Source organism: Oreochromis niloticus, linkage group LG23, assembly GCF_001858045.2.
Source record: "Oreochromis niloticus isolate F11D_XX linkage group LG23, O_niloticus_UMD_NMBU, whole genome shotgun sequence".
NCBI lineage: Eukaryota > Metazoa > Chordata > Actinopteri > Cichliformes > Cichlidae > Oreochromis > Oreochromis niloticus.
In genome coordinates, this window is record NC_031986.2 from 41114420 (window position 1) to 41141449 (window position 27030).

The 27030-nt window shown below is 41.8% G+C and overlaps 1 protein-coding gene across 2 annotated transcripts in view; it reads left to right on the plus strand.

Annotated features, from left to right (window-relative positions):
- Positions 1 to 23701, plus strand: part of faf1 (Fas (TNFRSF6) associated factor 1) — a 60327-nt gene extending 36626 nt beyond the window's left edge. For both annotated transcript variants that reach the window (XM_019351387.2, XM_025903009.1), the window contains exons 14-20: positions 1898 to 2052; positions 6077 to 6213; positions 6315 to 6403; positions 10016 to 10096; positions 11801 to 11878; positions 15039 to 15254; positions 23044 to 23701. In XM_019351387.2, coding sequence (XP_019206932.1) covers positions 1898 to 2052; positions 6077 to 6213; positions 6315 to 6403; positions 10016 to 10096; positions 11801 to 11878; positions 15039 to 15254; positions 23044 to 23127 — 840 coding nt within the window. In that variant the 3' untranslated portion in view covers positions 23128 to 23701. The remainder of the gene's footprint in view (positions 1 to 1897; positions 2053 to 6076; positions 6214 to 6314; positions 6404 to 10015; positions 10097 to 11800; positions 11879 to 15038; positions 15255 to 23043) is intronic.
- Positions 23702 to 27030: the final 3329 nt, after the last annotated feature.

A 27030-nucleotide genomic window follows, 5' to 3' on the forward strand; every position in this document is an offset into this window, starting at 1 on the left:
ACAACGAACAAATAAAACCGAAAACCCTGCTCTTCATATTCACACATGATAATCCACATCCCTTAAAAAAAATTAATCTGAAAAAAGGCAAGTGCAGCAATTAATTAAAAAGGAAAAGAGAAACATAAAAAACCTGCATGTTTTATGATAAAAAAAAACTTTTGTTTTTGTTTTAAAACGATGGTTAAAAAGTGCCTCAATTAAAGGACCACCTCATCACGAGAACACATATTCAATTCAAGACGGGGAAGTTTTGCTTTTTTCATATTTATAGACACAAATATTTCATATTTTCAAACTTTCTGCTGGGCCGTCTTCCAAGAAAGAGGTGCACTGATTAAACAGCAAATGAAGCGCAACGCTATTCTACAGTGTGTGAACTCTTTTGTTTCTCTCACAGCCTCAAAGCAAGCTTAGCTTTAGGTGAACAGGTGTGAGGAAGGGCTATGGGGGTCACTATCTAGCTCAGGTTGGACCTAGTAATTTAGCTGAACTGAGGGATTTGCTCCTCCCCGCTAAGACAGGCAATACAAAAGATCTGAGTTGAAAGCGGAGAGGGAACAGAGGGGGTACGGACAGTTTAACTAAGATGAAGGAGTTCAGTTTGCCAAAATGCCCACTTTGATTAGTCTTTACACTTGCTCTAATTGAGCATGCATGTGTGCGAGCATGAGTCCCGTTACTCGCGGGCAGCGGAGTTAAGTTTGCGCATCTGTGCGTGTGTGTCGGAGACGTCGGCGTTCGAGTGTGTATCGGGGTTTTGTTGTATTTGTTGGCTTTTTTTCACGTTGTAAAACTCTCCCTCTCCTCACACTCATTCCTCTCTCAAGACTGAATTTGCTTGTCTTCTCAGCATGAGTGTTTAATCTTTTCAGGCTGTTGAATCGGCCTAGTGAATGAGTCCCCAGCTCCTTCTCTCTAGGAGCCCTGGAGATTATTCTAAAGCACTAATCGTTGAGCAAACACAGCAGTGCTCTCCCATTCCTATTCTACACAGGCCACAGTATAGCACAACTTCTTCTTTCACTTCTCCTCACGTTTTACGCCCTGTGTAGATTTTTCGCTTTTTGGCGCACGTAGCCTAGATTACTGTTCCCGAGGAACAGACCCCTTAACTCCCCTCTCACAGCCGTGGGTAAAAATGAACTAAGCAGAGAGTGTGAGTTTTTCTTATTTGTTCTTTTATAGCAAGAGAAGTGACATGTAATTTAAAGAGCATTATTTCCAACATTGTCCCCTGGAACCTTTTATGTTTGTGGGTGTGTTTGTTTTTTAATTAGATTGTCAGTAGGGAGAATCTACCAGGCTTATATGATGGTGTCAATATCCTTGGATTTGGAGCTTCGTCAATATTGTCTGGCCCTGCCGCTACTAACCTGAACAGGCTGCTGGCATTTGGTGTAAAATAAATAGAGTGATTTGTCTGTTTTGTTTTCTCCATATCTTTGTCGCCTCCAAGCAAAGTTTTATTTACACCGCTCTCCATTTTATTTTGCGTGGTATTTGCTTTTTTGCCAGTTGTGGTCCTGCCGTGGTCTTTAGAAGTCCTGCTAGCTCTGCGCCCAGTCCTCTCTGCCGGTGGTCATGTTATGTTCATGTAATATGGACATGTCTCTCCAATAATGAGACACCTAGTGCATGGCTGACAGAGCAGCACCGATCACAGATCTGACATTTATTATATTGGGGAGTGATAAGTTTTAGCTAGTCAACAAAGTCAACTGTATACTTTGGTGTTTGGTTCCACCTATTAGCCACTGAACAACTGATTGAAGACAAAAATAAAGGATCAGCTGCAGTGACCCTTTGCCTTACCAAATGTCCTAGCACAGTAAGAGGTGCAGTTTGCTCATGCCTTCTTCTCCCACTCTGATTTTCAAACTGTTTCTCTCCACAGAGAAAGCTGCTGGCTATCTACCTCCACAATGATGACAGTGTTCTCAGCAACGTCTTCTGCTCCCAAATGATGTGCGCTGACTCTATCGTCTCCTACCTGAGCCAGAACTTCATCACATGGGCATGGGATGTCACTAAAGAAGCTAACAAATCCAGGTACAGTGTCAGTCGACCAGCACGCTTGGAATGCGATTGAAGACGTATCTTATTCCAAGACATCCTATTGTTTAATGAGTCCATTTTTGCATAATTCATTTGTGTAAATAAAGTTTTAAGCTCATCTTACGACCTTTGAGTTGTCGGATCAAATATTTAAATTGTAGAAACTGCAGCGACACGTGAATTCTGTTGCAAAGCTAAATCTGGCAGTGTTTTCTGGTTGCCAAATCTGTCTGTGATGCTATAGCTGGGGGAGAAAACAGTTTGGTCAGTGAGAATGATGGCCAAACGGTGATCAAAAAAACTAAGGTTTTAAACACTGAATTAATTCTCTGGAGGTCCGGTAATCTATCAGAATCATGCTGTATTTAGAATTGCTTTAGCCAGCTGTAAAGTTTAGTAATGCAATAAGAGAACCTTTAAGCCCGGACTGCATCCTTAATCCTTATGTTTTATTTATATGTGACTTACTGTCTGCAGGAGCTGACTGTTTGCATAAATACTGAGGTGTATCTAATAAAGAGGATATTGAATGTATTTCAGCGGGAGAGAAGCTTGATCATGAGCTGAGGGCTTTGTGAGCTGTCAGAGTCCTCTGGTTGGGAAGCAGTCTGTTGCATGCTACTATCTTGTCCCCACATTATTGTTCTGAATAGTTTTCTTAGAGAAAGTAAATTTAGTTTTCAGTCGTGCCTTGCCCCATCCTGCTGTTGTATTTTTCTTGGACTTTAGAGAGTGAAACCTGCATATTTTGGGTAGCGTTTAGATAATAATCCAGAAATGCTAGTGTGGGTGGAATCTTATCTGGCAAATGAACAGTGTTTAAAAATCGGTTTGACACATCCGTAATTGCTGGCATTCATCTTTCACTCCATTACTCGTACTCTGTATCTCTTTCTTCTCATTCTCTCTTCAGCCTCATTCTCCTTTTGAAGCTTGGAGGTTGCATGCTAACAAAAGGCGTTGTGTTTGCACGGTGAGGCCCCTGATTGGGCAATCTTGACCAAACTGTCTGAATAGAGGGTCAGTGGGAGATGAAGGACTCCGTTGGAGTCCAAACATCTCTATCTCTCCAATTTATCCTGAAAGTCCTAGCTTAGCTCTAGCACCCTGTGTTGGTATTTTACAACAACACCTGTTTATTACATTGGTTCAGTGAGTGAGATGTATATTTTTAACAGACCATTAGATCTGTTGCAGGTTCAAGTGTTGAACAGAGGAGAGGTTTAGGTAAATTTGAACCTTTGTTTCACATTGTAAATAAGGAATACTTCATTTATTTCATCCTTTCCTTCATCTTTATACTACATATTTTACTTGTTTCCTTCCTGATATTTCTTTATTTCCTTTCTATTTAATCAACTACCTCAGCTCTCTCACTCTACCCTGAACCTCCAGAGTTAAGCCTGCCCTCTAGTAGCAGTCATTTTTGAAAGACTCGCACCCTGACCTCACCTCTCCATTATTTCTTTTAAGGAAATTCCCTCCTTTCCTCATTCCGCTCTCCTTTCTCTCCCATTGGCCTCCTTTGCTTTTTGCCCCAGCTGGGCCTTTTTATTGCACGTTAAAAAGGAGGCAACATCTGGAGCTTTTCATCACACACAGCTAGTCGCAGCTTTGCTGCTAACGCATGCATGCACATGTGCACACTAACTCGCTCACACATCCAACTGCTGCTCGGCATTCTCACGCTCTTTAGCTGATCTAAAGTGACTGGTGATTGGCATCAGTCACACAAGCTGTTAGAAAGGTATCCTGATTATGTGTGCGTGCATTTGTGTGTGTCTGTGAGCGAGTGATAAACCTGCTGATATTGGAATGTGCCTGTTGCTTAGCTTAATCTATTCTCACAGGCCTACCAGTTAAATGATTAATTATGCATAAATGCAGTGCTGGTGATTGGATGCCAGTGTAATCGTGGGAAATCGCCCAGGCAGTATACTGTCATTGCACATGTAAGTAAATAAACACATTGAAAGTCGATTATTTGTGTTGTGTGCGCATTCTCATAATACATTACAGTGTAAGAATATGCACTAAGATGACCTTTTGTTGACGCTAGATTTAGCGTTTTAAACATTATACAGACCTGGCAGTCTAATACGACCCGTTAGGTCTATAGCAATACAGGCGATCTTATTAATAGCCTTTAAGTGTAAATTGTGTCTTAACTGCTGAAGGCGGGAACAGACCGTTGTGCGAACCTGTTCTGTACACTCGACTTCTTCTCTTGACATAGTCTTCCCTGAAAACATAACTCGTTTGGTGGGAGAATAAAATGTCACTTTCAAATCAAAACATGTCCATGTTCACTCTGAAACAAAGTGTGTATGACACAGTGAGCTACCGGAGCATCCGGTTCCCATACTGCACACATACAGGTGGCTGGCAAAAATATTCCCTGCAGTGCTACTGTACTACCCTGACTCATCAGCTGCTCAGTGGAGCAGACGCCAGGTCTAACCGGTCTACTCGCATCTTAGTGCATCAGTTTGATTTGAAGAAGTGCAAGCTGACAGTCCAGGAAAACATTTACTGTTATAGCTGTCGGGATCCGCAGTGAGAAAATAAGCTGGGATGGGCAACAAATTAGAAGCTGTCAGTCACATTAGCCACCGAAGCATTTAATGGTAGTTGCAAATTCCATGCAGGTGTTTCTTCTGCATTTAGTTACCCCTAAAGGTTTTTAAAGGCCGCAGGTTACCATGTTATATTAGGGCTAGATGAGACAGGCCGAACTGTGCAGCTTATTTCCTGGAGTGACTTCCTCCTGACATTAAGTGTTGTGGCCATACTGATTCTTCTTTACGTAATTCCATAAGTGCTTCATAGTTCTTCCTGTTTCCTAGTTTCAGTGTCAGTCTTACCCTGAACGATAGTGGTTACAAAGTACATGCAAGTTGTGTTTTGAGATTGTGCTGTTTTTATGTTGTTGTGATTATGATCATCATTGTGCTGAACTGACTTCCTTAATTTAGAGTTAGAAACCAAAGCAGGTTAGCCTGCGCTTGATTAGAGGTTTAAGATTGGGTTACCCTTCAAGTTAGTGTCCATTGTTCCCTGGCCTTTCATTACAGGTTAGAGTTTCCCTGTGACCTTTTGTTATATTGTGGCTGGGTTGAGGTCTGAACAGGGACAAATGTCAGAACAAAATGATCTAAGATTTAGGGTACCCACGTTTTTCATTGCAAGGTGTGGGTCACACAAAGTTCAACATTTGGAAAAAGTTTTTGTCTGCATTGTATTCCAAAGCTCATTTCATTCATCTTTCAGTCAAACGTCCACACTTTTAGCTGGTTTTGGCATGATTATTACTACTACTGCTATTGTCCTATTGACTGAAGTACTCGATTTCACCGTTTGGAAAGTCTGCAAGTAGCTCCCTCAGCTTTGGCTTCATCTTTTAATGAGTTACACCCCCTCTCAGACAGCATCCGCTCTATCTATCTTCTTCCTCTGACCTGCTGTCCCACCATCCATTCCATTACCTCTCTATTTTACCAGGCAGTTATTAAAGTAGATCTTATTAAAAGGCAGGAGAAAAAGCTAATCTATATTTGCATTCAGTCTATAGCAATTCATTAATATTATGACATTTACAGGGAGCTTGGCGGGGCTCCGACTGCCTGCTACCCTTTTCCCTCTCTGAAATGTTAATTTAAAAAGTTCTGTCTTTGTAATGGAATAAGAAATCCTCTCTTGCCCTATCAATTCTGGGTGTCTGGTGAGGAATACTAATTCGTCTGTGGTTCCAATTGAGATAGCATGTCGCCCTGATGGAATAAGAAAATGCAGAATTGGTTTTAAAGTCTTTAATGCCACAAGTTGTGTGTATTTCTCTTTTGTGCTGCAATCTGAAAAGCACACACCTCCCAGTGAAAATATGTGTGTGAATACTTTATAGCTCTTTAAAATTGTTTTATTGCAGGCTTAAATATATGCTTATTACCAAGAGGAACAAGCAGGTAAAGTAAATAAATTGGGGGAAAAAGTGAATTAGATAAATTTCTTTGTCTTCCAGACTACTCACTATGTGTACGAGGCACTTTGGCAGTGTGGTGACACAGACCATACGGACATACAAGACAGACCAGTTCCCCCTGCTCCTCATAGTCATGGGCAAACGCACATCCAACGAAGTTCTAAATGTTATTCAAGGTAATTCTTATTTTATTCATCCTACAATTAACTGTGTTTTCTGTAATTATCATGAAAACAGAAACACTTTTATTGCCCTCTGATTTTCTTTTCTAATTCAGGCAATACAACAGTGGATGAGCTGATGATGAGGTTAATGGGAGCAATGGAGATCTTCACAGCACAACAGCAAGAGGACATTAAAGACGAGGTAAAGCTTGAGCGGAATCAGACAGTCTGTTCGCAGGAAACAAAAACGTCAGCCTCTGATCCTTAAAGATGGAGAAAATACTTTATTTCTTTGTTCTTTCAATAACTACTTGGTTCATTATGGACCATTTGCTCTTTCAAATGGAAACATGCTTGTGTTTCCTTGTAATGCTGTTTAACAGTAGCTAGGAAAGTTGTGCAAAACTGCTGTTGACTAAACTAACCAGTTTGCTACTATCTATAGTTTCCACTGTATATAGAGGACTTCATATTTCTATTTAAAGGAGGTACTATGGCCTGGGGAGCACTTCTAAGTATACCAACCCCATTCTCAAATATACAGTTTTTTGTGAGAGTCACACTTTTGACATTAAGGACATTGTTTCAAGATAAAGCCGTGCTTTTCTGGTTGGGATAAGCAGAAAAGCTTAAAAGCTTAAAAAGGGAGTTTTTCCTTCCCACTGCCGCCAAAGTGCTTGCTCATAGAGGCTCATATGATTGTTGGATTTTTCACTGTATGTATTATTGTAGGGTCTACCTCACAATATACAGCGCCTTGAGGCGACTGTTGTTGTGATTTGGCGCTGTATAAATAAAATTGAATTGAACTTCTACCATTAATCTTATTTTAGTTGGCTAATCTCAGTGGCTCCAGTAACTGAACCAACTTTTTACATTGTGCGAATAATTGCAACATGTCAGAGCACATCAGAAGGCATTGTTAAAATATGGCTTTTGTTATAATGACTCAAGAACCATTCAGCCATTTCACCCCTTTAGTTATCAACTAGAGTCTGGCTACTGCTAACATATCTGTTGACCTCCTTTTACCCAAACAGAAAATGTAATTAAAACATGATTAAAACATTCCTTCCATAGAAATGAAAAGGTGGAGCTAGCATTTTGTGTCCTTCTCACGAATCTTAACAATATGAGAGAATGCATCAGTCACTTACAACAAACTTAACTAATTTATTAACTATCATCTCATATGTTCACTCAAATCCTTTTGACATGAAAAACACTGTAATTACCTTTAACTTAATGGTCGTCATAGCTTAGTTTAGACATTCCCAAACCATGAGAGTGCCATGGTAACTGTTGTAAATGATATGTGAATATTACTATGGCTAAGTCTTTAATTGAAAACTGACCTGTGTGACTTGAAGCTGACTCGTTCAGATTAATAAAAAACAATAACACTTTACTTGTTTTTCTCCGGGAAGCTTTAGAGTCATTTGTATTTTGGAATAATCGTAGCAATGCAGGTTTTCTATTTTTATTTTAATCAGCACTGGTGTTTAGTCTCTTAATATCTCACAGAGGTTTTGGTTTTGGTTGTGTGAAATCTTTCGTAGCTGCCCTTTCCACTTTTCTGCATGTTTTATTTCCACGGATTTTTGTCAGCCCTGACTACACTGTGCCTCTTTTTTGACTACTGTATCTATAGATGAGAGATGTCAAGCTGTGTTAGGATCAGCCATTAGGTTAAGTCAACCAAACAGCCTCTTTAGCAATGAGCAGTGCTATTGTGGGAGTCATAGCATCTCAGTGATGGGAATCGTGGCTGAGGAATGAGTTGAGTTTCACACACACCCTGAGGGTCAGACTTGCTCAGGTGAGCTGCGCCCTGCTGAGTGACAGCTACTCTCTCTCTGTGTTGTTATAATGTCTGTAATGCTCTGGCTTCATTGTGGATTTGTCACTCTTAGTCGGTCGTCAAATAATCATTGATGATAGGATTTAAAACAAGAAATATTCAGTTTGTACATAAAGTGTTTGATCCTACGGGGTTTTTTTGTTTTACAGGATTAGTGCCGGTGCTGTGTGTGTGTGTGTGTGTGTGTCAAAAGAATAGTACTATTACCAAAATTAAACATTATAAAAACGAAGCGTAATATATGACTAATTATTCATTATTAGTACCATCAACCTCAAGATTTTCACTGACAAACCTCATTTTCACGGTACCTGCTTTTGGGTGCTGGTGTATATGAATCTTTCCCTGTGTCTCGTCCTTCTTCTTCCATTTTTCTCCTTTCCAAAGACAAACTCAGACATGAACACAGACACCCAGACATTCCTCTTTGACAGCGACTTTTGTGTCTGTCTGGAATCGGAGCAGCTGGAAGGCCGCATTGTGATTTCTACCAGCCGTACTGACTCGCCAGTCATTTGTATGGTTTTCTGTGTTTTAGCTTAGTAGTTAGTAATCAAATGACTACTCGATGCAATTTTGTGGTCTACATCTGTCAGCATTTCAGGGTTGTTGTTTTTTAAAGGTCGTTTTCAGGTCATTTAGCATGCATTTCATATGAAAACTAGCCAAAAACTAACCATTGTGCAGTTTGTGCTGATTTGGTTGAAGAGTTGTATATAAAAAGAGTATAAATTTGAGTCGAGTTTCATGGTTAAGTGTACTAGATGTGTCCACAGAAAGGATCTGATTTAAGCCAGGGCTCTCTGTCTGTTAAGTGACAGTGCGCATAAAAGCTGATATTGTGGTCCAAAAGGAAATAATTTGATATAAAATGTGCCCTCTGTCAAGTAGAGCACAGCCACTTGGTTCCAAAATTAAATTGCAAAAAAACCCAACCCAAAAACCGCCATATAAAGCGTCTTTCACTAGTTGTTATTTGTGAGCAAACATTAAATATGTGACAGCTTGCTTTTCTGAACACCAAGTGTATCATCGCGACTAAAAGACGGCACACGTCTTGCCAACTTGAACAGTAGCCAAGATATAGTTGTGGAAAATCTGTTTCTTTTTTCCTCCAAAGTTAAGGCCCTGAAAATCACATGGTGTTTGAGCATGTCAGATAAACATTTCCCTTCTTGCCTCCTCACTTTAGGTTATTCAAAGCATTTGAAAACATTCAACAGCAGGTCAAATGAATGTAAAATGAATATCAAACATGAACTACTGTGCGACTTGTTTGCGTGACTCGGGGGCAATCTATTGAAAGTAGCCACTTTTGATGCTTTTGTCCCTCTGTGCCATTCTTTTACAGTTTCCTTTCAAAGTTCATCTATTATGTGGCCCAAAAGCACAAATGTATATTTGCATTTTCCAATTCAGCGCAACAATACACACTGTCATTTTGCTTAGCCGCTGCCTGGTTTCACAGTAGCCCTCTGATCATCACAATAAGCTTACTTTGCCATATCCGGGCTGACACACAGCGTGGGCCTTCAGAAAATAGAAAACTAATGGCTGTGCGCTGTTAACACAATGGACACTTGTATTTAGTCCCAGTCTTTATAAAACACTTTGTAGCCACAGCAGGTAGAAAGAGAAAGGCCGCCTGTCCCTTTCCCTCTGTACAAACAGGAAGAGAGGCAGCGTGAATAAAAGAAAAAGGGAGGGTGAAACTGAGATGAGGAAACATAAAAGGGGCTCGGGGTCTGGTAAATGACAGCCCAGTCAGAATGAATTCCCTTCTGTTGCTACTCTTTCATACCTGGTGTTTGTATGTAGCCGCACTTGACATGCTGTTTTCTGCTGCTAGCTTCCACAGCCGGCACTTCTGCTTAGATGTTTTGTCCTCATGTATCCTTTATTATGCTGTTAGTTAATGGGACCGACTTTCTTTCTTCCCCTCTCTCCACTCAGGACGAGCGCGAGGCGAGGGAGATGGTGAAGAGAGAACAGGACGAGGCCTATCGCTTGTCTTTAGAGGCTGATCGTAAGAAGGTATCAGAATAAGGCAATTGTGATCAGAGGTTGACACACACTTATCATGGGCGTGAATGTCATGTAGGTTTGTGCTTTTAATGATTCCTACGAGTTGTTCCTCTTCCAGGGTGGAATGATGGCACAGCAAACATCTTTAGTGAATTTCACAAACAAGTATTGGGTGCACAACTTTGAATTTAATTTGTATTTTCTCTAATCCACATGGGGTAAAATGTGTGTGTGTATATATAGGCTCAAATATATATACCATGTCCACTAACTTACACCTTGACCAGACACTATAAACAAACTTTTGGCACAATTATGGATATTTGACCACCCTTCTTAGCAGAATTGATGAAGTTCATTTAAGTTGGTTGGTTTTCTTGGTACAGCCAAGCCCCAGCTTTTAGTCCACCAATTTTAAATAGGGTTGAGATCGGGGCTTTGCGAAAGCCATCCTAGCAGCTTAATGTTAGCCTGTTTTATCCGTTTCAAAACCAGGGATCATTGTCCTACTGGAACACCCAATTGCACCTCAGTTTGAACCATCCAGCTGTTGATTTGAGGTGAAGTTGAAGAGTTTGGAGGTAGTACTCTTCCTTCATTGTTTCATCCACTTTTTACAGTGTAGCAGTACCACTGGTAGCAAAACAGCCCCAGAGCAGGATGCTACCATCACCATGCTTGATAGTTGATACAGTTCTTAGGTTTAAGCCTCAGCTTTACTCTTCCAAACATACCTCTTGCTATTGTGGCGAAATAGCTCAATCTTTTTCTTGTCTGACCATAAAGGTTTGCGTCATAATACAGCTGGGCTGTCCATATGTGCAGCTGCAAACTGTGGACAGTGATCCTAGTGATGCTTCCAGACCATGACAAAGTAAAAACTTGCATTTATATACAGGTGTTTAAACTCATCTAGTGATCTGGAATCTGCAGTTGTTTAGAAATGGCCGATTAAGCTTCCGGTAGGATCTACTCAAAGCCCCGACCTCAGCCCTATTCAAAATTTGTGAACTATGCTTAAAAGCCGGGTCTGTGCCAACAAACCAGCTAATTTAAATGAACTCTATAGTTCTGCCAGGAAGACAGAATTATGCCAGAATCTTGTTGATGGCTATTAAAAGCATCTGGTCGAGTTTCAACTTGCTAAGAGACATTTAACTAAATATCAGTGGGGATGTATGTATATATTTGACCCTGTGTGGATTAGAGATAATCCACAGTATGTTCAAACGTGCACCCAGTTCTTGCTTTTGAAAGGCATTAAAGATGTATGGCATACAGTCATTCCAGCTTGGAAAAGGGATAATTCAAATCCATTCATGCCCCTGATGAGAGTACGTAAACTTCTGACCACAAGTCCACCAATTATCTTTGTGTATCACTGTCAGTTCTTAAGTGTTGTTTTTGAAGCATAGTATTAAAATCAAAGTGAACCTCAAACATCAGGTTTAGAGTACAATCTACTCCTACTGTGTTACTAGGTTTAGTTGAGGTGTCGTAAATAATAAGAAACACCTTACTGTTGTTCAGTTAGATCATAATAAGCCAGTGTGTGTACAGAGCAACTCATTTTAACTTTAAATTATGCTGTGCTTGTGCAGACTACAACTTGCGTGTCTAGAACAAAGTTTTTGTTGATCAGTCAGTTAGTTTATCAAAGCAAAGTAACAGAGTGTGAGAAATGAATCCAATGAATGATTTTTCTTTTTTCAGAGAGAAGCCCAAGAGAGAGAAGAGGCCGAACAGTTTCGCTTGGAACAGATGAGAAAGGAGCAGGAGGAGGAGAAGGAGGTGAGTACAACAGCCATAATTATACTAATTATACAGCAAACCTAGGTAGCCAAAAGTGTCAATTAGTTACTAGTTAATTCGTACCGAACAAGTTTGCTATTTTTCCACAACAGCAGCTCATAATTCGGTTGAATTAAAAGAGAAGTTTGGACTCGAGCACATTTCAAAATAATCAAATGAAAATCTACTATTAGCTATTAGCTAGTAGTATGATTTAGAAGGGTTGTACCATTGTGCTGTTGTTTATGTCCCTTTTCTGCTTACTCAGTAATAACTCAATTAAATTGTGGTTTTGGTGGAATCTGCCAGTCAGTATACAAGCATACAGCCATTTCAGAGAAATTAAATATCCTAATTACAGCAAGGCCGATCCCCATTAATGTCACCTTCAGTGTACACAGTTATTGTCCTGGTTAGCTTTTTTTATGCTGATATAGCACACAGCCTCATATTCAAACCCGACTGAATAAAAGAGGCAATTCATGTACACAGACCTATGCACAAACATACACCTAAGTAAACACACACATTCTCTGGAAAACAATTATTGTCTGCGAAGACGGGGCAAGCGCACACACACGCACGGCGGACACAATGTCACGCACACAAGAAAACAATAATTGTCGGTGAGGATGGCACCAGCGTCGTGAAAGTCTATTGTAATACAGTGTAGTCCTCGCTGATTGCTGTTTGCTCTGCAGGTTAGAGCCCGAGGGCAGCGAGAGGTATTGGGTGACCCGTCTTGCTCAAATGATTTGTCACTTAAGTTAAACAGACGACAACAAAAGAGCCCTGAACCTGGCCTTCTTAATTATATCACTGTAGTCCACGAATCAAACAGTGCATACATGCTTGTGTATTTTCGACAACAATAGCTGGGATGGCGTTGTGTTTCCTACTTATATTAATTTTCTCTGCTCGAGCTCAAAGGTTTCCATGGCGTCTCCTGTGCTGACGCGCTGTGTTGTGCTACTGTCTAGATATCCATAAATATGAGAAGCAGCAGCAGCTGGTGTACCGAGACAATGGCAACTTAAGTTTCCCAAACTGTTAAAGGATAACTTTGTCATAACGTGATCCTGTTTTCTGTACCAGTAGCTCTGATGGATGTCGGTTCAAATACACTAAAAAACTTAATTAACAAACAAACAAAACTGGGAATTCGCTTTCCTTTTATTTAATCACTATTACTAGTTGTGAATTCTTCTCCTAACTGGAGACAAACATGTGGAAACTAATTACACAGCAAACCTAGGTAGCCAAAAAAGTGTCAGTTAGTTACTAGTTAATTCGTACCGAACAAGTTTGCTATTATTCCACAACAGCAGCTCATAATTCAGTTGAATTAAAAGAGAAGTTTGGACTCGAGCACGTTTGAAATGAGTAATTTGGATTTTAGCATTTACATCACACATGCTGCTCTTTATTTAAACAGTCTATGGCGGAAACTGGTTCTTTCATCACTCCTCGCTGTGCTGGTGCCAACTTAGTTATCCGTCTCCTCGAGGAAGGCGCGGTGTTGCCTACCACGTGAGCCGTTTTAATTGGAATAATTTTTTGTTTGTTTGTTTGTGCTTGTTTACAGTTTTCAGTTGAGTTTACAGTAGAAACTGCAGGCACAACAAAAACACCAGTCACCACCGGAGAGGGAACAATGCTAGTGGGAATGCTTTCTCTGTGATTTTATGCCTTTGTGCGAAGAAACGGGAGATGAATATGGGAGCCAGTGAACTGGGGGTTGGGGCGGGAGGGGGTGGAGGGCATGTGTGTTTCATGCGCCTGTGTGGACTGGCATTATTATTTACCTCCGTCAGGGGGTCTTAGCATACAGTTGTGCGGCTGTCAGGTGCACCTATTTCTCCTGCTCATCGTCTGTTTGCTTTCTGCGGTTAGCCGAGCGGAGCTGGAGAGGCAGGTAAATGGACGGAGAGATGCCGATTATTTGTGCGGCGCTTCCTGGGCCCGAAGCTCGACCAGACGTGTGCCTCGTGGTTGCTTTGGGGACGCTACCTCTAACTCGCGTGGGCGTTTGTGCTTGTGTCTGTGGTTGACTAGCTGTCTGCATTTGTATGTCCATCACCTCACGCGCTCCTGTCTGTTATTTGTGTGTGCGTATGTGTTAGCTTTGTCCCCAGGGGCCCCTTTAACTCAGTCAGCTTCAGCTCTTGTACCTGAGGGAGCTGATGGCGGAGCAGCACGCGCTCCACCCTGCCCACCCAACACCAGAAGCTGCTAATGAGCTACTGTTGTACACTCTTATGAAATATAATTGCATTATGGTGTGTAAATAAAGCCGGGGCGTGTTGTCACAGCATATGCTCCCCGGCTGGCCAAACAGGAACAACAAGCCAGGGGAGGAGGAGGTGAGGGGTGAGGGGTAAGAGCAGAAAGGAGACGAAGGCTCCAGGGAGCAGCTGAAACATGGTCTTTGGAGCTCAGGAGGCTTGATTTGCTTTTCTGTGGAAGATGACGGTCAATGGTTGTCATCACTCCACATGAGCTCTCCACATCCTTTTAGCGCAGACACCGTTAGCGTCTGTAAAATAAGTGATTGCTTCTCATGAAGAAGATCTTCAAAGATCTTCCTCTTTCTAGTGAGGGTTTTCCACTATCTGCAGGGGTATTTGACAGTTTTTTTTCTAAAGGATGACAGTGCAAACAGCAAGGCAGCATGAAAGAATGAAGCACTTGGCTGCTCTTAGCATACTGATATGCTACTTGGCAACCTTCTGAGCTACAACGGGCTTTAGGGAACAGGGTGAGACACAGGGCAACTAATTTAATAACATTCTTAGGGCAAGAAGATTGTTTAATTAATGTGAAATAATAGTGCTTCAGTAAGACTCTGAGAGTAACTTCTTGGCTTGCCTTTCATATATGCTTGGAAAGCGTGTCGTCATCTTTATCGCTGCCAACGTTACTGTTGATACTCTGGTTTAAGTTCACTGTGAACACAGACAGAACGAGATGCGGATTTTTACTGAAGTCACTGGAATAATCACGCTGACTTTGCTGTTTAAATGAAAGGAAGGCAAATAAACGCTTGCAGCAGCAGGGCTGACTGCTGCATCTCACCAACACCTGTATGCAAATCTGTGTTTTCAAATTCATTAATGCGTTTAACTGAAAAAAACAAAAACGCTGGCTTTTCTTGTTTCAGGCAATCCGCTTGTCATTGGAGCAGGCCCTGCCTCCAGAGCCCGATGAAGAGTCAGGCGAGCAAATCAGCAAGCTGAGAATCCGCACACCAAGTGGCGAGTTTTTGGAAAGGCGTTTCCTGGGCAGCTGTAAGCTTCAGGTTCTCTTCGACTTTGTGGCCTCCAAGGGATACCCCTTTGAAGAATTCAAGCTCCTCACGACCTTCCCTCGAAGAAACGTGAGTGGTTTGCCTCCTCTCTTACAGACACGTCAGAGCCGAAATCGCTTCTCTGCTCCTGTTTTACTGCAAAGTGAGGATGCAGAATAGAAAAAAAAGCTTTTTCTTTCAAGAGTTTGCTTGATCTTAAAGAACATGCCACAGTTCCTCTGTGGATTTAGCCATTTCACAGTATTCCTCAGGTAATTAGCTACAAAAGTTTTGAATGAATTCTTATGGTTTTTTTCTTTTTTAATTGCGAGTATTTATATCAACAACATACAGGCAAATAGGGAATGATATATCGGGATCCTAAATATAGAGCTCTGACCTCTTCTTCAAGGTCAAATAAGGTCAAACATCCATTAAATGTCTTTTATCTTTAAAACCGTGCCTATGATTCTAATGGCTTGGCCATATTTTGCATGTCAAATTTAACCCCTGATGTCACTTTAACATTTCACATTTGCATTTTGTTCAAGTGGACCCAACAAAGTGTTATGTCTGATGTCTTAAAGTACCGAGAGAGAGAAATGTAGAGAAATATACTGCAGTATAATATTATACAATAAGCTGAAATCATCCAGTTGTCTTTCATTCAACTGTTCTTTGTGGATGCACATTTTTATCTTTATCTTTTTTAAGAATGACTTTGTATCCTTCAGATGAATCAAATCAGCATCTCTGCTTGTGACACCCACAGCCCTAATTGGCTTTTCCATTTAGGCCTCAGCCTAACCTCAGGCAGCAGCTGTGTATGAAGTGCAGCAGGGACAATAGTTCAGATAATCTCTTGTCACTGTTTGGCGATTTTGTTTTCTTGTTCTTTCTTTTTTTTCCCTCCATTATTGCTTCGTATTTGTTTTACTGTTTGTATGCTGCAGCAGTAGCCCTGCATCGGCGCCTTTGTTTACTCGCACCTGTGACGGGGAAAGTTAAGCCGACTGTTTATCCGTCCACCTGCGCACACGTATTATTCAGTGAATATTAATTAGTATCAGTCCACTGTGAATACAGTACACTCTGACTGTGTTAGGATACAGTTGTCAGCACTAAGAGTAGTATTCTCTGTGGCTCTTCTGCTGACACCCTGCATCACTCAGCTATCTACAGCCAGCCATTTGAGGGCTCAGTCGCTACGCTGTGTGGTAGCGAGCTAATGAGCACTGTTTTAACTACCAGTTTAATTAGCCCTGCTGCTGGAAACAAAAATGGGATTTCCATTAATCAAGAGTGGAGTGCATGTGGAGGGGTGGTGATTGTATAGAGGTGTGTGTGTGTGTGTAGGCTTGCCCAGGCAGTGTGCCATCGTAGTCTGTAGAGACCGCCAGGGCACAAACACCTCAAAGCAACACACACATTATCGCGCAGCTCACACTCTCCATTTCATCACGATCGCACACTTCAACACATGCACAAATATTTTCAAGCAAACACATGCCCCGCTCACAACTTTGTCACTTAAAGGATTCACAGTTGTCTCTTTATAATCAAGAGTAAACATGTGTTTGAGACAGAGATAAAGATGTGTCTGCATCGCAGATGAAATTCCGGCAAAAACAGGATGGCAGGATTAGAGGGGGAGAGAAGCGAGAAGAGGATGGTGACTGCAGAACTAGTCGGAAAAGAGAACAGAGAAGACAAAAGCTTGAACAAAGAAAAGATTTAATCAGAGAAACAGTCTGAAAGAGAAAAGGATAGAGAAGACAAGTGGAGAAGATATTAAAAAGAAGAAGATGGGAGATTATTCCAGAAAACAGAAAGGCGAGAGATTTGGAGGAAGAGAGGAGGGAAGTGGCTCAGTGGTAGTGCCAGTATGAGGCTGTGAACACAGGCCCCTGTCTAATCCTGCAGCTCTGTGTTGTAATTAAATGAGAGAGAGCATAGAAAGCCTCCATCCCGTCCAGACGCTCTCACTGTTGCTTTGCCAGGATCAGAGGATAGAGGATAGACCACTATTGCATTTGTAATACTGCACAACTGTTGAAACCTTTTTTTTTCTCCTCCCTTTTTTTTTAGTTTTCAGCAGCTTTGTGCAGTGTCACTCTTTCTTTTGCTATTACCCTCATCGTCAGTCTTCTTCATGTCACGTCCTCTCATTAAGCTGCAGCACAAATGAGTAGATCTGCTCAGTCCATCTTTGGAAAATTAAGCAAAGCTGGATGTCGTGTTTAGTTTTGGGGGGGTTTCGGGCGGGGAGCGGGAAATGCGTGCAACGGTGTTAACCAGGAGCAAGAACGGTGTTGTGAGTTAGTAAATGCGCTAACATGGGTTTTGCAAACTTCATCCTAAATCACACGGACGTTCGGATATGTCTGAATCATGCTTTTGCCACCTTCCTGTAGCTTAGCCAATAAATGTCTATTAGTCTCCACTTTTTGGACTCAGTCTCATCCTCAACATTTGGTATCAGTGGCTTATCTCTTCAGCACTACAGCAGGCCTTACACTGGCATCATTTGTACTAGGCTTAGCCGTGCTCAGGGAACTAACCCTTTCTCTGTTTCTATGACTGTCAGCGAGTTTGAGGAAGAGGAGGGGGGCTTTTAGTGTTTCAGTTTTCAGCTTTTCATTCAAGAATTTCCTCCGTTTTCTTTGATACTTGTTGAGCACAAACCTCTGCTGAAAGGCCCGAGGTCTTCCTTCAGCGTGCGGCGAATATGTTTAGACTGCCGTTATAATAATTTGCAATAGGCTCTTCTTGGCCGGCTGCTCGTGGATACCAAAACGCTGTCAAAGCGGCGTATTACTTTTCCCATTGTGATACTGTACTCTCTTTCACCTTTGCTAATCCTTCTGCCAGCTCCATCGGCGAATTTGCCTGAATGATTCTTAGACAAAACCTGAGATGCAGTAAAAATAAACAATGGCACAGAAGAAGCTTTGCTCTGCGCTGTAATAGGTTTTACATCTGTTGTACTGGTATGTTTTGTTTTTCTTGTCCTCCTATCTGAACAAGTCGTAGGAAGACTCACAGGAAGTTGAGCAGCAGTTTATTTTTAAAGTGTTTTTTTATAAAACACATTTTTATATCACGCAACATGGGTTCATGGTGCTGTGTGGGGCTTCATCCTTGAGTACAAATATAAAGTGTGGAGACGAGTATCCGTCCAATCTCTATAAGTTCCTCTTGACTGAAAGAGGCGTCTGATTGATTTCAGATACATTTTGCTGTGCTGCAACAGATGTAACGGCCCCCACAGAGTCCTGATCTCAAATTCATCAACTCAGTCTGGGATTAAATGAAGAGACAGAAGAAAGTGAGGCAGCCAAAAGCTGCAGGAGGAATGTGGCAAGTTCCCTAAGACGCGCTGGGAAAGTGTACTTAAAAAAAAAAAAAGCGATCATACCAAATTATGTGTTTTGGCATTATTTTAAAAGCATCGACAGTTTAGTTTAAGGTCCTAAAATGTTTGGAAAGTTCTAGAAATATAAGATGCACATCGTGCACTTTCAATGAGACTTTTCAGAGATGATGGTTTAGCTTTCAGAGATTGATTTTTAAATATAAAAATGATACAACAAGCTAGAAACCTTGAAATATTTTATTGTGGAAAAGAAAAACACATTTCTGCTGGGAGTAGTATTAAAGCTGAGCTTTACCCCAGGGATCTCAGCCCCCTCTTTACCTTAACCTTCTCCTCCTACTCTTCCTTCCAGCTTTCCCTCCCTCTGCCTCTCTGTTCCCTCCTCTTTCCTTCGCCTGCTGTCTGTACACCTCCCTCTCTTCTGCTCCATCTTTTGTATTTTTACTTTTTGGTCTCCTGCCACCCTGCGTTTTTACCCAAATCCCCCTTTCTTCAAAAATCCTTTAGATAACTTAAAATATACCTTTAAAAAACAGACGAGTGGAAAATTAAAGGAAAAAAACTAAAGTCCTTAATCCTACACCGAGGGACTCGGCTATGCTCGGATAGTTTGTCCCGTCACAGGAAAGCGACACCTCAAATTCATACAAAGTCGCTCTGAGTGAAACATTGTTGACTGCAGTCATCTCTTCAGTCAGCGGATCTCACACCTGCACATAATTTTGCACTGACATGTTACACGTCGTTATCCTGTTATGACTTCCAGAGACGTTGGAAATCAACGAAAAGGCAAATTGAAGGTTTTGTGGTGGCGAACCAACACCTTACACAAAATCTTTCTGTTGGTTCTTGCTTTGATTTGTCGCTCGTCTCTATATCTTTAATTTTCCTCACTTTCTTCTTCCCCATAGCCCTTTTTTCAGCGTTTTCCTTCCCCTTCAGTCCCCCCCTCCCTCGCAGTCTGTGCAGTGCATTTGTCCTTTGAAGTGCCGTATTCTGGTCTGTTCTTTTCTGTTCACGCCCCAGCACTACGTGCTGTCAACGCTCCTGGCAGCAGATAATGATCTCCCACTGCTTTTGTAATTGGCCAAATAAACACTTGACAACACTAGTTTAAAACAGACAAGTTATTTGGTTTTAATTAACATAGCAGGGCCTGTAATGGCTTCATTAAAAATGCGTTATTTCAGCTGCACGTTTGATTATGTTGGAAACGGACATCTTGAGGGCCTGTGTTTATTTTCCCTTTCTTTTCTTTCATGGCTGAGCGTTGCTTAGTGTCGCCTCCTCTGTTATCAGTGTTGTTTTATTCATTTAAATTAAGTGACTTACAATTGTGCTATTTATTTAAAACTTCACATTAAGTGCTAATTATTTTTTTAACTGTGTTGAGATTTGCTTTTCGATAAGGACAAAAAAGGGAGGGTGGGGGGGGTTTATGGGTTTATGTTAGCCGATCATTTTACGTCATATAATTTTTCATAAGAAATGAGAGATAAAATAGCAAAGATTGCAGAAAAACACCATCTGTCTTTTTGTTCGGATCCTGGGTTTTTAAATGCGAGGATCCCCAGTTATTATATTTCCTCTTTAGATTTCGCTTCTGCACAAAAACGGCTTATTTCAGGTTTTTTATTGTGTTAATTTCAGTATTTCTAATTAACAACTGGAAAATCTTTTTGCCGGTTGTTAATTAGTTCTGTTTGTTATTTTTTTCCCTAAATTGCTATTTAGTCAGATGAAAATAATATAATATTTTATATTAGGCAGACAGTTTCCCTTTCATTTCCCTGAATGATTTCATCTGAAGTGGATGATTAAAATTTATATTGACTCAAGGTTAAAAACAAACTGCAAAAAAGGGAACTAGATTGTGTCTGTCTTAAGTACTGTATGTGTGTATGTATGAATGAGTGTATGTATGTATGTATGTATGTATGTATGGCTGTGTAGGCACAGAAGAAGAGAATATGGCTTAGGCATAGCAGAGGAAAAACAACAGCTTTGTTTGTTGACAGATGCCTCCATGCTTATGGTCTGTTAATTGGATAACAATGTAAACAATCACCGATGGTGCCCGTCTCCTGTGTCAGTGTGGCATCTTGTTTCCCTACTTTTCCTTTTCCGAGTCAGATGCTGCTCTCCTCCCGCTTGCCTCTCCCCCGGCGCTCCGCGAGCACAAACTCTCTTCTCGATTTTGCTCGGGACACACACACTCACACACTCGCATGTAACCCACAGACGCACGTCTTCACGTGCACCTGCTCCACCCCGAAGCCTCATTTACTCCTACCTGATGCTGCGGTGTCATAACAGCCTGTCGGGTTCATTAGCATGGCAGCCATTTGTGAGGCGCTGCTCCCGAGGTGGGAAAAGGAATCCAGCAGCTTCTTTTTGATCGTTTTCCCCCACCGTCGGGATGGAATATGCTTGCTGAGAATGCACGGGTGGAAACAAACACATAATCTCTTCCTATCGTCTCGCTCTGTGCTGCGACGGGGTGAGGGGCATAAAGTTGATGTGGCAGCCCCTCCCTGCCCGCACCGGGCTCTGAAGGATCCCGCTGAGAAGTCAAGATGCTAAATGACACCTTGAAATGAGGATAAGGAGATGAAAGGCCAGGAGTCCAAGGCCTTCTAGATCTAGTGTGACATTTCCAAACACCCATGGGAGATCGGAGACGTAGTATCTGATGCGGATTTGTCCACCTTGTCTAATTTAATTGCCTCGAATACTTTTTTTAGTTTTGCAGAATTGGCGCCTAACAAAGATTTGAACGTGCCAATTGAAAATATAAAAATGTGTTTATTTAATTAGACTCATAATACATTAATTATATGCTCAGAAGGTGAGCACAGGTGATGCCGTGGTTCAATTAATGGTCAGAGTTCACATTTCATTGCCTACAAAAGTCTGTTTTAAATCTGTTGCTTTGCTTGTTGTGAGGCCGACCTTTACTGTGCTCGGCTTGCCCTCTGACCTTCTAGAGCAGGTACAGGGAGCTGGCTAATTATCCCACCGTGAGTTTAGAATAGGATCTCTAATCAGAGGGGCTGATGCAGCAGTCACCAGATAAGCCTCGGACACATCTCAGTGTCACACCGCCTCGCCCATTCAGCCCAGGTGTTAGATTGGCCCGATGTAACACAACCCCGCCAGTGATTAGCTCACATAAGCTAAGAGGCCCGCAGGGGTGGTGGGTGTCAGAGGGAGAGAGTCGGATTGTCCTGTTTTTAAAAACAGAGGTCAGACCTCCTTCATGTCGGCTAACTCGATCAGCTCCGCAGTGGGTGGTACTGCGTCGTGTGGAGTTTTCAGAACAGATACATGTTTTTTGCATTATGAGAAATGTTTCTGTTAAAGAAGAAATTACTCACATAAAATTCTTCTCTGGCTTCCCACTGCACTCGGTCTGTGTCTCACACACACTCCTGTCCTGTAACCTTCATCAGTTTGTTCTGGATTGGAACCTTTTTAAGAAAACAAACCTAATGGTCCTCTTAGGGAAGCAAATCTCTCAATTCTCAGGTTACTGCTTAGACTTTTTAAAAACACGATGTTAGAATAATACACAACGTACACACTCTCTTGCAAACACACACACACTAAATGAATTTAGCACTAAAACCACACTGTTTTCCAGTCTGACTCTTGGGAATAGATGGTGAGACAGTCACACAGGGACTCAGTGAATGACCGAGGCCATGGTGACACCAGTGTAGATAAATCTGAGGAGGTATTTCAAATAGTTTGATAAAATTAAAAACAGGGTTGACAGATTTGATAATTTTGTTGGCATTTTGGCTCATTGTACATTAGGAGAGAAACCTTTAATAGTAATGATTCAGAAATGTTGTCTTTAAGAAGTAATAGTAAACAATTGCACGGTCCACAGTGTTATACTCCTCTGACACCTCTGTGGCTTTGCCAGTCACAGTGCAAGAGTCATTTGGGAGATGCATGGCCTGAACGTCCATATTGTTAACACTTGAAGAGGTGTTCATAAAAGCATTTGGGGGTTCACCGCTTTTGGCTGCTACAACTCAAGCGAGAGCTCATCATGCCCTCCTTGTTTGTGCTGCAGTCTTCAGTACTGTACTGGGCCCGGGGTAACTTTAAACTAAATTCACTAATGACCAAAAAGGCCAGAGTACACCGCCTCACTCAGGTTAAGCTCTCTGCACAATAAACAGAAACCGTGGAGCAAAATAACAAACAAGTGAGGGCAAAACAGCCACCTAGTTAAACTCCAAATCAAGTTAAACCACATTAAGGAGAGCTTCCTGCAGCAAAAAGTGGCTTCAAGTTAACATCTTTGTTTTGTGCTGCCAATTGTAGTAATCGAGCAATCTGAGGATTGTATTTTGGGGAAGCTGTGATTAGGATTGTCATAAGTTTCTGGCATAGGCTTAATGTCAATCTTTTGCTCAGTCTAATGTTGTCGCCCCACCCCCACCCCCACCACCACCCCGCCCCCACCACCACCACCTTGTCTCTTCTCAGATCACCCAGCTGGATCCAGGGTCGACCCTGTTAGAGGCCAAGTTGTTTCCACAGGAGACGCTCTTCCTGGAGGCTAAAGAATAAGAACAGGCCCTCCGATCCCCGAGAGGTCCGACTGACTGACTGATGAACTGGCTGGATGCACACTCGTCACCGAGCATGGCCCCCACACATCAGTCTGGGCCTCCACCACACACACACACACACACACACACACACACACACACATACACAAACTACCATCTCAGACACACATAAACACACTGGCATGCAGATCCAGTGACACACAAGTTGAAGTAAGCTTCTCTGCCCTCAGCCTGGTCGTCGTACATGAATGCCTGATGTACACGTGTTGCACAGAGGAGCAAAGACAGTACCACAAGCACACAGCCAAAACATTCACCTCTACAATCCTCCCCCCAAACTCCCCTCACACTCTTCTCGACTTCACGTTCCCAAACTGCTGTGTCATTGTTTTCTCTCACAACACAAACACCGTACAAATAACAGCATTCAGAGACTGAGTAGACAAATCTTTGTCACACACAAAAAAAACAAATAAAAAAAACAAGGACTTGTTTCCCGTTTCCTCATTGAAGACACCGAGGCTGCTTTTTTTAAGACATGTTTTTTGTGTGTTTGAAATTAAAATAGAAAAGGCTAAAAAATGTAATTAAATAAACTTCAAGAAGAGGCGTAGCTCCGCGAAGCCCGGGCCGTCTCATCTCCATTTGTGTTTACCCACTGAACCTTTTCCCCAAACCGCCCTTCTAGAGCTGCACACCTCCGTCTGCTGTCCAGGTGGGGTTGGGATGCGACACGCCGGCCCCGTCAGTCTCCGTTCTTCCTGGTTTCCACATCCACTGCTCCAAAAGCCAATAGATTGCTCAGTTTTTAGTTTGTTTTTTTTCCTCCTTTGAATCCTTTTTAAGTTTGATGCTGTATTAGTTTTAGTTTGATATACATTATATAAAATATATGAATATGAACATCAATTTGTCTCAGGCGAAAATCTGTTGAACCTTATCACACGCATACACACGTCTTCTTTCGTCATGTGAGAGGATATTGTAGAAACTGGAGATCTGATTTTCTTCAATTCGTGGCACAACTCTGGGGTAATACCAAAACAAAGCCAAGGAAAAATGTGGAGCATTTCTATGCTTTTACTAAGTGTGTGTGTATCTGTGTCTGAACGGGATTCCAGCCCTTCTCTGATTGTGCATCTTCATTTCTTGCAGATACCAAAGTTTAGATTTGCACACTCACTCGTAGGCCTTTTACTTCTCTTATTATTCTCACTCTTACACGACCTGGTGAAATCAGCCAAACTGCGACTAATTTTCTGCCTTCAGCGAGGAGAGATCACACGGGCTTAGCCCTCCATCTGTAGCGGGGCTCCTCTGTCAACTAAAGGCAAAGTTTAAGAACCCCATCAGAGTCATAAATGCCATAAACAAACTACTTCAGGCAAAATGCTGCTCCCTCGTGAATAAGCACTCAGACTTGGATTATATTCACACATATGTAATAAGACAGGACTAAAGCAGACTTGGCAAAAGGATTGCTGTTTAAATTGCAGTTTCACTAATTATATTACGGACTTTTGTTTTGTACTTAACAGTGGACACTGATGGGAAACACATTTCATGTTCCCACCAAACACCGCCTGTTCATATTATTTAAATAACCCCCGTGATGTGCTTTAGGAAGCTGTACCTGCATTTCCTCTACAGTTAGTCTTTTGATTGATGCTTATTTGAAGTGTGAACTCTGATCTCAGTAGCACAGTTTGTTTTTCTTTCTCTTTCAGACAATTATAGGACCTTTTGTCTGACTTTGACTATTTTTGGAGTGTGCATTAGTGTTCAGAATTACTGGCACCATTTCATCCAAATGGTGACCTTGGAGTAACGATTATATATTTTTATGTCTTTGGATCATAAGAGAATGTATTCCTCTGAAAGACCAGGGACCTGTCCGAGGTGTACCCTAGACCAGCTGGGAGAGGCTCCAGCAGTCCCCAAGACCCTCAAATGGATGAGCAGAAGAAGATGGACTTCACTGAAATTTAATATTTCTTTTCAAAGAGTAGTTATTACAATAAGAATATTAAAATTATCCTAAAGTTATAACATGTTACATCAGTCAAAGTTAAACATGCTGATTTGAACTACTTTTAGAGGAACTCTCTGTGGGGTTGCACTGCAGACCCAGAGTAGTTTAAACCAACTTCATGTGCTGGATTAGATTAAACTATTATAAATAAGTGGAGGAAGCAACGTCTGTTTAAGCTATTTGGAGGTAGTCTTACTTCTGCAGGCTTCAACTTTATTCTCTTCAGTGAATGACACAGTTACCACTATGGGTGCTGTCTTTAAATCTTGTGCTGTTTGTTGTTGAGTAATATATGTCTCAAAGTAATATGTGTCACCAGCAACAATTAATAGTCATCTTTTTTTTGCTTCAGTAAATCTGGACTACTGGAGTGTTACGCACAGTGAATATATCACACAAGCATCCTGTGTGTGTTTGTTAGCCTCTCTGTGGCTGTCTTGTTTCTCACGCGAGGAATGAGTCGACCTAATGCGCTCAGCGAGCCGCACTTCCAAAGGTTTGACCCGACAGGAGCTCCTCGCTGAAGGCAGCTTGAAAGCGGGATTGGGAAAGATGCGCTGCAGGGCAAATCCTCCTGACTTTGCTGTTTCTTTCTGCATGCCAGAGAAGTGTAATATTTGTCATCCAACACTGGGGAAAAAGACACAACAGACGCATCTGTATTTAAAGTAAATAGCTGCTATTAGTTGTGGAAGAGCTAATAGCAGAATCCATTTCAAGGCAAACTTGTTGAGCCAAAGTTGTGGCGCTGACTCTTGTGGCTGTGTCAGTAATGTTGGCATTTACTGTATTTGCAGCTTTGGGGTATACTAGTTGAGAGAGAAGTAGTAATTATATATTTGGTTTTCCTTCTCCGTATCCATGAACTCAACAACCTCTGGCTGCATCCTGCCTAAACATGTGTTTAAAGCTTCATATGATTGGTCCGGACCATCCTGGTTGGCTTCCATTCATACCCAAATCTTGTCACGATGTGTTGTAGCTCAAATGTTTCCGTTTAAACGTGAGGAGCTCGGTTCAGTTCAAGAAAAATGCTGAACTTTGCTGAAGCTCTAAGGGCAGAAGTTAAATGTCTATGGCTGACATTTGTATTACTCAGATTTGGCTGTACCGAGATAAGAGTTGAGTGCGCTGGCTGTGCCGACACGTGCAGCTTGGGGCGAGGGTGAGTTCAGGGCGGGGCGAGGAGCTCAGTGACCGTGAAGCTGAACGTGTTTATGAAAGAGGCAGGTGCACCTCTGCTCGTCTGTCAGAGAGCCTCTTCCTCAGAGAGGGGCGCACATAGTGCAGCTCCTCTCGACTGTGAGATTACAGTTTCTATCGTGCAGCTTTTTGAACGTCATGTGCACAAGCATGTTCGTTTGTACCGCTGTGGCTAATGACGGTGTGAGGGTCGGAAATGCCAGTGAGGCCTAATGATATTTCTCTCTGGTACCTGACCAAACTTGTCTTAACTTAACGGGCAAAAATCACCAGGTTTAACTGTCTGGGGAGAGACAGCTGTATGAAAGGGTTTGTCATCAGTTGAATTAGTCTAAAAAAAATTAATTAGGCCTCTGTTGACTGGCCATTTCTAACAGAAGGACAAGTTTTTATGACTGTTTTTCTCAAGTTCTGTAATTTTTCCACAGGTGCTGCACCTCGTGTTTTACCCTTACATACTGTTCCTATTCCATGCCTTCACAGTATGGTTCGTGTCCGTTAGACCAATGCCAAGAATTCCTTCATAATTAGTGTCTACAACAAACTTTCAACTAGAGATCTGTCAGTAATCAAAAAGACAGGAGGCAAAGCTGAAGATGCTAAAAGGCCTTCACTGGTAGTGACCAGGAGGGGCAGTATTAGAAATAAGTCGATCACAGGGACAGC